At 42.7% G+C, this 13,723-nt stretch overlaps 1 protein-coding gene and 1 pseudogene across 2 annotated transcripts in view; one reads left to right on the top strand and one right to left on the bottom strand.

Moving 5' to 3' along the window:
• Dnajc3 (DnaJ heat shock protein family (Hsp40) member C3) overlaps positions 1-2,079 on the bottom strand; it is a 60,368-nt gene extending 58,289 nt beyond the window's left edge. Inside the window, exon 1 of the mRNA XM_004870838.4 lies at positions 1,864-2,079. Within this exon, the coding sequence (XP_004870895.1) occupies positions 1,864-1,945 (82 nt within the window). The 5' untranslated portion in view covers positions 1,946-2,079. The remainder of the gene's footprint in view (positions 1-1,863) is intronic.
• Positions 2,080-2,211: 132 nt separating this feature from the next.
• Positions 2,212-11,807, top strand: LOC147823540 (BAG family molecular chaperone regulator 1 pseudogene; annotated as a pseudogene). The gene has a single exon (XR_015443742.1). The product of XR_015443742.1 is annotated as a BAG family molecular chaperone regulator 1 pseudogene (transcript).
• Positions 11,808-13,723: the final 1,916 nt, after the last annotated feature.

The raw sequence follows: 13,723 nt of genomic DNA, 5'->3' as shown, positions 1-13,723 counted from the left end.
CCATATTTACCTAATGTCAAGGAAATCCTAGAAAAGACAAAACATACCTTTAGTCAGTTAAGTTCAAATAAAAATTTTATACATAGAGATTTTCAACTATTCTTTTTCATGTGACCAAAATATAGTTTAATCAGCTCCATTTAGTGAAATAAAGAAAAAAATGAGTCCAGATAACATGTTAAGAAAAAAAAAATTAAACTTTGATAACAAAAAACAAGGTTTGGTTTTCAGTCTGTTACTCAAATCACTAAGCAGAACAATTAGCAAAGAAGTGAAATAATTTCCTTTATCTATAATATGAGAATAAAATAGGTACTACTAAAGATTTACTTCTAGTCCCAAAATTCTTTCTAATCTAGTGCTCTGTATTTCTTTCAAAAGCCTTTGAGAAAGGGAATACTAAGAGTCAATCTTTCAATTCATGATACATGTTCTCCTCTAGATTAGTTAACAGAAAAGTTTGGAGCAGAAACAAAGACCAATGTTTTTAAATCTGAAAACGTTAGGCAGTCTACACTAATTATTGGTAACCTTCTCATAGCATGCCACCATTTCAGATTCGACCTTCTCATACCATTCTCTTTTATTTCTTCTCTCCAGGCTTAGCAGGGACACTTACTGAGAACTGTAAGGTCAAGATCCCAGACAAAACTTATTTGGGAAAACAGAAGCTAATAGTGTGCTATTCACATCAGAATTTTTCTTATCTTTATATCCCCATCACCAATTAAAGTGGTCCAGGATTCAAATTCAAATTTCCTACATTTTCTAGGGCAGTTCCACTTTCAAATTCTTTGTACCAATATTGTCACACTACAGAGTTTTTCAGTTTATATATGTGTGTGTGTGTGGGTGTGTGTGTGTGTGTGTATGATAACCAAGAAACAAAACAACACTGCCTTTAATGAGACCTAAAAACCGAAGAGTATTACCTATTAAAAAAAAGAGTTGTCAATTCTGGAAGGATTTCACCATACACAAATCCCAAGTTCAGTTCCTCACTCTGAACAGAAGAGAATATCCAAATGTTCAATTTGACCTCCTGGACAACCGTTCCCTTTCGTGGAGATGAAAATTAATCAGTGCATGTGACAGATGTGTCATTATACTCGAATATTCAGCACAGTACAAAGCTGGGGGCATTCGCCAAACTGGCACTTCGGGTTTAATTCTTACTCCTCCCCGCTGACACCCAGGTGGGACAGCCCTCTTATTTCCTCTTCGTGGTCGCAGCAGTCAACATTCCAGTCTGGAGGAGTGAAATTTAAGCCTCCCTATCTTTTAGAAGGGGACCTTTTCCAGGGAACTTTTAAAAGCACAGCCAGCCCGAAGCTGAAGTGACACCACGCTGGGAGTTGGGATAACCACAAACTTGGTCCTCTGCCCTCCGACAACGCGAATCCAACACTAACTCTGGAGGCATCAACCTAACAACTTCCACACGCGTCAGAGCGCATCGAAACGCGACGGCCACTACTTTCTAAACACTCCACAGCGTCCCGTTCGCTCTCCGGCCTCCGCCACCCGAGGGCTCCCGAGAGAAAGCCGGCTCCCATCGTGGCCGACCGGGTCCCCAGGCGCCGAGCGACAGCCCCTGCGAGCCTGGACCCGCCGGCCGCGCGGGCCCGCGTCCCAGGACGGGCCCAAAGTCAGGACCCGGGGGAACCGCCGGCGCTCTCGCCTCTTCCCTAGGCAAACCCGGAACCGGCCGCCGGCCCGCGTCCAAGCCCGGCTCAGGCCCAGGCCCCGCCGCAGGCTCTCCGGTTCCGCCCGCGTCGCCTCGCGACTCGCGCCCGGGGCGGCGGGGACGCGCGGGAGACCCCGGCCCGGGACCCGGTCCCCGGTGGGACAAGGAGGACTCACCTTCGTACTGCAGGTCCACCAGGACCAGCAGGAAGGGGAACACCGTGCCCAGCCGGCTGGTCACGGAGCCGGGGGCCACCATGTCCGAGAGCGGGAGGTGCGGAGGAGGAAGGTGCGCGGCCCACCAGCCCGCACGGGCGCCCAGAACAGCTTCGCCAGCCTGCAGTTGACTCCCAGGCCCGAGCGGCTGCGGCGCCCAGTAGAGGAAAGCGGCGGTGGGCGGGGCCCCAGAGACGTTACGCCCCGAGCGCCACCACGGGCCAATCGCCTTCCTCCTGGCCGCGGAGCGAGCGGGCGCGCCTGGGTCGTGGTTGGCGCTGATTGGCTTCGGAGGCTTCCGCCCCGCCCCTCCTGTGATAGGATAACGTGGAAGCGCGAGATGAGGCTGCTTTCGTCGGTGGTGGAGCTGTCAGCGGGATCCTAGCCGCCGCGCCGGGCGGAGGGAGGCGGCTGGGGAATCTGGGCTGCGGCCGCCGAGTCCGCATGCGCAAGCCGCGGGAGCCCTCTTGGGCTGATCCCGGGCGCGCTCGAAGGACTTGAGCGCTTCGAGGTTTTCCGGTGTGGGATTTGGAGGGGAGGGTTCGGCCACCGCGTCCGGAAGGCCAAGGCCGGCTAGGGTCGCAGGAAGTCTGAGGACTGGAGTGGAGGCCTGGGCATACGCTAGTAAACACCGCCTCCCGCCGAGCGTCTGGGAACAAAAACCTGCCGAGCTAGGGAAGACTCAAGAAGCGATAAGGAGAAGCCGGGCTCCGTTAAGTAAGGTCGTGTAAGAGTCGGAAGCGTTTCAGGGGCACCCCAAGAGAAGCACGTTCTGACCTGAGGCAGGTGAGTAACAAGGGCAGAGAAACTAGGGCGCTCCCTCACCCCAGCGGCCCTGCCAGCCTACGCGGCCAGAGAAAAGAACAGTCCTGGAAGATCCTGTGGGGAAGACACTAGGACGGGACAGTGGCTGGAGAGGCAAAGTCAGTTGGAAGAGAAACCCGTTAGAATGGATGTGGCATCTTTTGCTCAGAGGAGGGGACTCAAGAGATAAAGATCAAGATAGCGTTCACATTCTCTCTAGCCTGAAGCTTGTTGATGGCCCTGTCCTCTGGCGGAAACACACGGTACACCAGGGTGACTTTACGTGTAGTAAAATGGTGGGATTTTTGTTGTTGTGAAACACTCTCAAGTGCATTCTTTGCTTTCCCCCAAGAGAGTATATTTGCTACCTGCAGCGTTACCATGTGCTTTAGAAGCCCTCATGAATTATCAGTAGGATGGTGAATTTGTGTTTTCCTGAAGAGACACTAAGGAGGATAACCAGAGAAAGGCTTCTATTCCAAAAGAGGCTGATATGAAAGAAATGATTCTGAAGAAAAATGAGTCTCTGATGAGCAGTGGGGAAGGCAGCATTGTATAATGGGAAAGAGCAGAAGATTCAGATCCAGAAAACTCCATTTCCAGTTAGTATGTAAGTTATCTTCATCTAAGGGACTGGGGAAGATTCTGATAGCCCTGAAGGTTTGAAGTTTCCTGAAACAGGCGAAGGTTCCCGTAAACGGTAGTGTTATAACAAGAGCAGAATAATGAAGAGACTACTTCAGGAATTCCTTGTGATTTTTCTTCCATCCTTTTTCATAATATTACAAAACAGTGTGAGTGAAAAGATGACACACTATTTCAGTGGCCACAAGAATATTAATGAAGATGTTATGCAAATGAAGTACTTCTGGCCAAAGCAGCCAACAAAATGGTGAATACTGGAAAGAATTTAGTAAACAAACTACAGCACTCCTAAACTATGAATTCTCACTAGAATGCTGCCTATGATTCTGACCTCAAGGAAAAGGCACCAGAGCTTAAGTTCTGAGGAGGGAAATTAAAAATTATTGAAGAGATGATGATAGATCTTATTTTATAGAAAATGAAAACAGCCGGGCATGTGTCTTGTCACTAGTTCAGACTAGGGAGGTTCACTTGAGATTTGGGAAGCCAGAAGAGACAGTTCTTGGAAAGTCTGAACCTGCCTTTATCTCAGTTGTTCAGCTCAGCTGGCCACACTCATGTGGCAGCCCTCAGGCCCCCTAGCCTGCGGGCTAGTCCAGCTATGTGCTGTATGGGTATCTGCACAACAGTGGCAACATGCCAGTAATGACCTTGATTATACCAGTTATTTACACTGAGACTGACAGGTGTGCCTGCACGGAAATCTTGCTTACTTGGATTTAATGTCCACCAGAAATCACTCACACAGCCTGAATCATAGTGCAGCAATCTTAGGCTTCATCTTTCCCTACAGCATGGTGGTGTAAGCCTGTAATCCCACCACTGAAAGGCTGAGGCAGGAAGATGGCAAGTTTGAGCCCAGCCTAGACAATTTAGCAACTTAGTGAGACCTTATCTCAAAATAATGAAATAATATGTAGCTCAGTGCAAAGGCCCTTGGGTTCAGTTCTGAATACAGGAAGAAAGAAAGTCTTCAGTGTTGAGTGATCAATTATATAACTATAAATCCTGTAATAAAACTACATTTTACAAAATATACCTTGAAAGATAAAAAAATTAGGTAACTACTTAAATTTATAAAGCTAAAATTAAACATTAAATATGTATGGTAATCTAGATCACCTGTGATTTGTTTGTTTGTTTGTTTGCTTTTGGTACCGGGGATCAAACTTGGGTCCTTGTGCTTTCGAGGCAGGCGCTGGCACCACTGAGCTAAATCCCCGGCCCCTATATCTCACCTGTGATTTTAATAGCAAGAAATTTAAAACAGTATATTTTATGATATATCCAACATTGAGACTATTATATAATTTTTGAAGATTGGTCTGTATTGACCAGGTTGATCTATGTTTTTGCAGTTTTTTGTTTTTTTAAAATTGAGACAAAGTCTCACTAAATTGCCTAGGCTGGCCTTAAACTTGAAATCCTCCTGCTTCAGACTCCCAAGTAGCTGGGATTATGGCATGTACCACTACGCCAAGCTGATCTATATTTGAAGACAATGCTATGTCTTCCGATTTTCTTATATGAAATCAACAATAGGATATTTTATATACAGTGAGTAAACTTAAACTTTCTAAATTTCTAAATTAAACGACAATGGCTGGTGTCTTTAAAAATGTTTGGCTTTGGGCTAGGGATTGAGCTCAGTGGTTTCACTGCCTGCTGTGCAAGCACAAGGACCCGAGTTCAATCCCTGGTACCAAAAAAAAAAAAAAGTTGATCTTAACTAGGTGTCTTGGCACATGCTTGTAATCCCAGTATTTGGGAGGCTGAGGTAGGAGGATTGCCTTGATTTTGAGGCCAACCTGGGCTACGTAATAAGTTCAGGGCCAGCCTGAACTACAAAGCAAGACCCTGTCTAAAAAAGAAGAAGAAGAAAAAAGAAAAGGATGCTTTATATTGTGGTCAATTGGTTTTTACCAGGAAGCCCAAGACAATTGAATGAAAGAATAGTCTCCAACAAGTGATGCTAGGATATCCACGTGCAAAAGAATAAACTTACACCATTTCCTTACACTATGCACAAAAAATAATTCAAATTAGATCAGAAAAGTAGATGTAAAACCTAAAACTATAAAACTCTTCAAAGAAAACAGGAATAAGTGTAATCTGCAGTTACATAAAGCCTTAGGTAACACACCAAAAAGAGGAAAAAATAAAGTTTCATAAAAACTTAAAACCTTTGGTCACCATCAAGAAAATGAAACACACAAATTGAAGAAAAATGCAAATCATATATTTGATGAAACTTGTATCCAGAATATATAAAGAACTCTTACAATTCAGGAATAAAAAGACAATCCAATTTATTTATTTATTTTTGAACCGGGGATCTAACTCAGGTCCTTTATGCTTGCAAGGCAGGCAGCAGAACCACTGAGCTAAATCCCCAGCCCTAAGACAATCCAATTTAAAACTGAGCAAAGTATCTGACTAGACCTTTCTTAAAAGAGATACAAAAATGGCCAGTAAGTATATGAAAAGTTGCGCTACGTTAAATCTGAAATCTAAATCTACATTTAGCCGTTCGGGAAATGCAATTCAAAACCGCAGTGAGATACCAGTTTTCATCCATAACATTATCAAGAAGATGAACAACAGCAGAAGTTGGTGAAGATACGGAGAACTGGAGCAATTATATTTTGCTGTTGTGAATGTAGAATGGCACAGCCACTTTAGAAAACAATAAACATCAAAATTACTGTAAGACTGAGTAATTCCTCTCCTAGACGAGAACTGAAAACGTGTTCACAAAAAACTTCTACATGAAGTTCATTACAATATGTTAATAAAACCAAAACATAGAAGCCAGCCATGGTAGCACATACCTATAATTCCAGCACTTAGGAGGAAGGAGGATTCCTTGAACCATGAGTTCAAGCCCAACCTGAGCTAATGGTGAGTTCAAGACCAGTCTGAACTACGTAGTCAGACCCTGTCTCAAAAAAAAAAAAAAAAAATAGCTCAGGTGTTCACCAACAAAAGAATCAGGAAACTGTGGCAAACCTATGCAATGAAATATTACTAAGCTATAAAGGGGAATGAAATATAAGTATTACAATATGTTTGAATATTGAAAAAGATTATGCTAGCTGAAAGATTTTGGTCACTAAAAGAGAAGTTGTATGCTTCCATTTATATGAAATGTCTAGGATAGGCAATTCCATAGAGGCGCAGCAAAGATTAGTAGTACTCACATGTTGGAAATAAGGAGGAATTAAGACTGACTACTATAAAAAGAAAGTTTCCTTTTGAGGGAATGAAAATTTCTATAATTAAGTAGGGGTATGATTGCATATGTTTGTAAACACTAAAAACCATTGAACTATGAATTGTATCATATGAATTATGACAAGTTTTTTAAAGTGAAAAGGTTGAAACAGTATCATGCAAACACTATCAGAAAGCTAGAGTTCATATGGTAAGTAGTCACACTCTGAAAGAACATAGAATGGTTGCCAGGGGATGGAGGGAGTCATGGGAACTACATTTAATGGGTACAGAATTACAGTTTTTCAAGTTGATTAGAGTTCTGTTGCACAATACTTGGCACAGTAGCCCACATCCTAGGTCATAAAACAAATCTTAAGACATTTAAAAGTATTAAAATCATAAATACATTCAGACTGTGACGCAGTTAACCTAGAAATCAATACAGAAGGGAAATAGGAAAATTTCCAAACACTTGCTAACAGCACACTTCTAAATAATCCATGGATCAAAGGAAGTCTTGGGGAAATTACTAAAATAGAGCAGAACAAAAAATATGAAAAACAAAAAATACAGAAGCACTCAGAGTCTGGGGCGGCTCCTAAGACACTCCAGGATAACTCCCTACAAGTAGTGAATGATGTATCTGTTGTGGCTCTGCCATCTCCATACCAGGTTTTACAGATAACCAGACATGGGGAAGAAAAAAAAAAGATCCTAGATAGAGAAGTGACTCATCATTTACATTTCCATTGGCTATAACTCCTGACATGATGCCACAGAACTTCAAGGACACTGGGAAGTCTGTTGATACACACAGATAATAATAACCCCTAATATATCTGCTACAGTTAGAAGATTATCATAGGCCAGGGCAGTAATGGTGAAGATAGAAATACCTTGTATTTGGGATATATTTTGGAAGCACAGCCAATAGGACTGCTGATGAATGAGGGTGAGTGTACGTGAATGAAGCCTAAGTTATTAATAAGATCCAGTCATTTTAGGAGCCTGACAAAGCAAATACCAAGTGCAAACAATCTTAGTGTGTTTTAGGAACAGTATGCTACAGAGTAATAAACATAGCAGACAGTGGTATGACGTGATGTAAGGAGACAGGAAGGGTGCTCCTCAACTTGTGATGGGGTTGCATCCTAAAAAGCTAATCATAAGTTAAGAATACTGGAAATGGAAAATGGATTTCACACATAGAATCTACTGCACATCATAGCTCAGCAACACAATGCAGAGTATCTTGATCCTGTAGCTGAATAGGAGTTGCAGCCCACGACCCAGCCCAGCATCACAAGAGAGTATCACATTTCCTAGAGCAAGCTGGGGGGGGGGGTTCAAAATTTGTAGTACGCTTTCTACTGAATTTATATTATTTTCATATTATCATAAAGTCAAAATCCATTAAGTTGAACTATTTTAAGTTAGGGACTGTCTGTCATGACTTTTAGGGTACTAACGGCTGTTTTAATCTTATGTTGTTGAAAACAGGAAACCACCAGAGTTTTACGCAAAAGGCTGAAATTTGGGGGCTACTGTATGAAAAATGAGTTGTAAAAAGATAAGCAGTGTGGGGTGGGGATTTAGCTCAGTGGTTCCACTGCCTGCCTTGCAAGCGCAAGGACCCGAGTTCAATCCCTGGTACAAAAAAAAAAAAAAAGATAAGCAGTGTGTTCAGAGAGGAGTTCTGGCCACCGTGTTCCCTCTTGCATGGATGGGCCACCCTCATGCTTTAGGCCCAAACTTGCTCTGCAGAGCCTGTTTCTTTTCCTACCTTTAATAAAACTTTACTACCATTTTTGCTTGTCTTGACCAATTCTTTGCTCAGGCCAGACAACCTAGAAAACACCTCCAGAAGGAGATTCCCGCACCCCAAAACCCAGTAACACATTGAATGATGTTTCATTTTTATCAGGTTATTTTCATTCAGTTAGTGTTCAACTGTAATATAAAAATATAAGCTAAAATATTTTTGGTAGCTATTTAGGTTCTGAAGGACCAATAGCCAAGAGGGCACGAAAGGTTGATTTGTTGGACCTCTGTTATAAATTTTCTTTTATGCAAGCAAGCAAAAGGATCTAGCTAGAGTCTAAGAAAAATATGACCATGGGCAAGGGGTGTGGGGGGGAACAGGCAAGGTCCACAGCTCCCCCAGGTACCAAGTGATCGCATTCCACCTCTTGATTAATATCCATCCATCCCAAGTGCAGCCAGTGGAAATGACCTATCCATCATGGGATCCAGACCAAGTAGGTGACCAAAGTCAAGGAGACAAGTGACCAGAACCCAGCAAATGGTGGCAGCTGGGCTTAGCAGGACAGTCACCTTTAGCAATGAAAAGCATGACCTTCAAGTTACCCTGCTGCAAGGCACCAGTCAACCAATTGGCCAAGACCTGGCCCAGGTTGTTGAAGAGACTACAGGGTTTATACTGCCTTTTTAGAGGAAATCTCTGAAAGAAATGGAGAGACCATTTCAGAATTGGAACATAAAATGGTTGTCAGGTCATGTTAATTGGGGGAAAAGAGCAATTCAGAGGAACAAGTTGAACTAAAGAAGTTGAAAATGTTGGAGAAATGGAAAAGAACTTGCTGGAATCCAGCTGGGTTTCCTGGCCAAGGATTTTCAAACTGAAATTCTCTAGGTAGGGTAAAAACCACAATCAGTTTATGAAGATCTTGGAGGAGACTGATGCAATGATCCTACAAGAAATTTCAAAGGTAGTATGCTAAGCAGGAAGCTTTGGTGAGAAAGTTCCACTTGTTCCTGGCTGCATGAGAAAGAGAACATCTGCCAGGTGTCGGAGCAGCAGTAGTCTACAAATTTGGCTCTTGCAGAGTGAGGTGTGGCGGAAAGAAGCTTTGGTACTCTGAAAAGCAGCACCACAGTTCTTCCCTCTGGGGAATGGAAGTTGCCTGTTTCATCAGAGCTGCCAGAGGCAACTGGCCAATAGCCAGTTTTCCTACTGCTACACCAGTTCCCCATAAAAATGCATTGTCTTTGAGGGCCAGGGATGTAGCACAGTGGCACCGTGCCTGCCTCAAAAGTGCAAGGTCGTGAGTTTGAGCCCCAGTACCAAAAAAAGAAAAGAGAGAAAGAAAGGAAAGTGTACTGTCTTTGCAACCTTAAGCAGAGCCACTGTTTTCTTCTGCCTCTGTGTGGCTGTGCTGTCTGGAGGATGCCTCCCCTGCCATGTTTTACCAGGGCTTTTGACTTTGAATTGCTATCTCAGGGCTGGCTACAACTAGTTCTGGGTGTGTATCATCCTGGTTTTTGGACACATGAAGACTTTTCTTGATCTTGGAATCTCAGTGTCCCATAAATGTAAACCCAGAATCACCAGGAGGTTGCATCTAGTCAGAAATGTTGAGCTTGGCTGAAACAGATGTTTGGCACACAAATAAGCCAGTATCCCTTGCTATGACCTAAATCCAGAACATCTGAATGGATTATTTGATTTAAAGACTCCTCACCTCTCAATGACCCTGCCCAGCCACAGGTCTTGAGATATATGGAAGCTATTCCTGGGATGAGGCCTGTGGATAGTGTATGTCCCAAGAAAATCTCCATAAGTATTGAGCCCAGTGTCGACTAAGTCTCTGCTTAAAACCAGCCTCAAGAAGGGCAAGTAGAGGGAACCAGAATGAGTAAAGCAGGTAGGGGATGAAGCCAACCAGAAACTTCTCAGGTGTCACATGCATTTTCTTCAAGGACATTTTTGTTATCCACACCCTTCTGCCATCTATATTTCCTTTTATGCTGTTTCTGTCAGTTTTGTGGTTTTTCTTCCCACTACTACCATTGCTTTTAAAAACCAGTTTGTATGCCTGTTTAAAAAAAAGAAAAACCTGTGGGAAATTGTCACTTCCCATTCCACGTATTTTTGTTGGGTACAGCATCATTAATAGGTGCCTCCATCACAGACCATTTTGTTGCCTCTACCACCCATTGGGCCCATCCGAAACATGACCCAACCTAAGTGCATTACATTGTCTCTCACTGGAATCTGAGTACTGAGCAGGTTTTAAGGTGGATGGGGCTGAATTACTTTTGTTGTGGTGAGATTGTCCCAAAGTTACAGAGAACTCTAAAATTCACACTGTCTTTCATGAGGTTTGATTGTTCAAATTTTCCTTTGATAGTGTAAGCTGTCCAAAATCCCGTTAGTAACTGCACCCTTTAATAGAGAGTAAGTTTCTGTTATTGACAAGCAAAATAAATAAATAAAAACTTAGCTAATATGGAACTTGGTGCCTGAGAATAGGCAACCTCCTGGAAATGTGAGGAATTAGTGGGCTAGTATGAAGCTCCCTTTAACACTCAGAATGACAGTTCACCCACTAAGGTTGGAGCTCTTAGCTAAGTAGCTGTCACTGTTGATCAATTTAAAGGGATGAAGAATATTGGACAACTTGGTATGATGGTTATTTTTTTTTACTTCATATAAAACTTAAGAGAATAAGAACAAAACTAAAAACTTACCTCAGAGATATTGTGATCCTCTCTGTGACTTTGATGAAAAAGTCAATTCTTATCTAAAGCTCCAAGACCAGGCATATACAAAACCAGACACAGAAACTGATATTAGGAGTTAGGATCACAATCTTTTGAAGTCTTCTCCATGAGGGTTAGAGAACCAGAAGATGTGGATCCTGACAAGTAGTATTATTAGAGGAAAGTGAGACAGCTCAGTGTTACTGCCAAGTGTTACAGCTCTGGGTTACATCTACAGCCATCTGAAGAGACAAGAATCTGAAAGCCACTCAAAGAGGTGGAGAAAAACCTTTTATTAACTGGCTGATATAGAGAAGTTTTAAGCACTCTGAATTCTCAGCCCCTAGTTGCAATGAGAGTACGCTTATTTACAGTTGGGGAGAGGAAGTTGAGAGGAACCTTTTAGGCTGGGAGATATAGCTAGAAGGGGAACCTCTTGGGGGCAGAGTTAACAGAACATTCTCGAAAGCTTAGGTAGAAATTCTGTAGCACATACAAACAGTTTGTATGTTTGTTTGAATAACACTTTTTTTTTGGTACCAGGGATCGAACTCAGGACCTTGGGCTTGCAAGGCAGGCACAGCACCACTGAGCTAAATCCCCACCCAGAACAAAACACTTTTGATATGTTGGGGAGGTACATTCTGCAGCACAATTATTGAACATTTTGATATATGGGCAGGAACATCATACAGCACAAATGGTTACATTTCTTGAACAGAACATTTTATGGCAAAAGCATGGGAGGGGGCAAAGCCCTGCTCTGTTGTGCATTATTGCTTTATCCTTATAGATAGTTAAGTTAGGAATATTATAGGCAGTCAAACAGAGCTAGGGCCTCAAAGAGTCAGTGCAGAAGATAAGATCATGCCGGGGATTTAGCTTAGTGGTTTCGCTGCCTGCTGCGCAAGTGCAAGGACCCGAGTTTGATCCCCGGGACCAAAAAAAAAAAAAATAAGATCATGTTACAATATGTGGCTGGAGGTGCATTCATTGAAGGTCAGGCTTCAAGACAAAGAGGAATGACTACACACACATACTTCCCCGAGGGATGAACTGCAATGATTGATATTCTAAATAGGCATCAATCACCTTGCGTGAGAGACCAAAACCTCTCTAGCTCATTCCTTCCCTGAAAATCCTTGTTAGTTCTATTTTGATTTCTATTCCCCTTTCCCATTTGATCCCTATTTAATCAATATTACCTAAGCAACTATATTCATAATCATATTAGTTGACCATAGTTTTGTTCCAAGTCATACCCACCTTGTGATTTTCCATTGGATAAATATTACCAAAGCAACCATACTTGTAATCTTATTGGCTAATGTTTTGTCCCACCCTGTCCTTGCCTCATTTTATGGCTTTGCTCTATAAAAATCCCTTGAGAAGCAGGGCTCCAGGCCACCCACTCAGAATCCTTTCTGTATTTCTTAGACAGAACCTTTCTCTCAATAAATACTTCCTACACACTTTTTTTTCCTGGTACTGGGGATCAAACTCTGGACCTTGTGCTTTCGAGGCAGACAGCAGACCCACTGAGCTAAATCCCTGGCCCTACTTCCTACTCTTAATCTCTGTTCCTAGAATTCATTCTTCAGTTTTAGAGAACATGAACTCAGCATATTGGACATCTAGCAGTTTGGGAGTTATATTTCCCTTATATTATTTGGATTACTTGGAGGTGCTGTAGGATTCCTATGTCATACTCCCTATATCTGTAGGAGTCGCAACATCTAAGAGGATTTAGAAAACTCAGTGCAAGACTTCTTAAAAGTGTGCTCCCCAAACCAATGGCATCAGTTACACAAGGAACCTGTTCAAAATGCTAATTTTGTGGCCCCTCTGCAAGATCTTGAGACTCTAGGGATGCACACTGCTCTCTGTGTTTAAACAAGTCTTCCAGGTGACTAAGGAAGGTTTAATAACAACTTAGCAGATCTGAAGTCCTCAAACTATCCCTTTTTTGTTTGTTTGTTGTTTTTGGCAGTACTAGGAATTAAACCTAAGGCCTTCACATTAAGCCTACATCCCCAGACCTTTTTTAAAATTTTTATTTTGAGACAGGGTCTTGCTAAGTCACTAAGTTGCCTAGGCTAGGCTCAAACTTGTGATCCTCTTGTTTCAGCCTCCCAGAGAACTGGGATTACAGGCATGCACCACCATGCCTTGCAAGTATTCTGAATTTTATCATCATTCTGCCTATTTTGGCTGAGGAAACTGCCACCTTTACATGTGGAAAGCAATAATTTCAGAAGCCAAGCCGCACTGTTGTTATGACAACCAGCATAAACATTTAGCATGGTCAGATGGAGTGGAATGGGTTGGGGTAATGCTAAATACTGCATTGGTAGAGAAGAGTTAGAAAATATGGATACAAGGTTTTTAGCTTCCTAGTCTCTGTAGAGTGAGAAGGCGCATTCAAGAAAGAAGCAAGACGGTGCAGTGAACTAATTCTAAACTACTTACTGAGGGGACAAGAAGCTCTTTACAAAAAGCCCTCTGGCCTTGGAATGCTGTGTACAGGAGCTGCCACTGAAATGGGCTCCGAGAAGACAAGGGAATAGGAGAAGCTCAGGGTGCCTGAGACTATGAGGAAATTGCTAACCATCAAAGGTAACTGGTCTTGGAAATGCTAAGAGAAAGAATCATG

This window comes from Heterocephalus glaber, unplaced genomic scaffold, assembly GCF_053883595.1.
Source record: "Heterocephalus glaber isolate CG9 unplaced genomic scaffold, H.glaber_assembly_v1.0 deba00001577, whole genome shotgun sequence".
NCBI lineage: Eukaryota > Metazoa > Chordata > Mammalia > Rodentia > Bathyergidae > Heterocephalus > Heterocephalus glaber.
The sequence above is the reverse complement of the archived record's forward strand: the minus strand, read 5'-3'. Positions and strand labels throughout refer to the sequence as shown.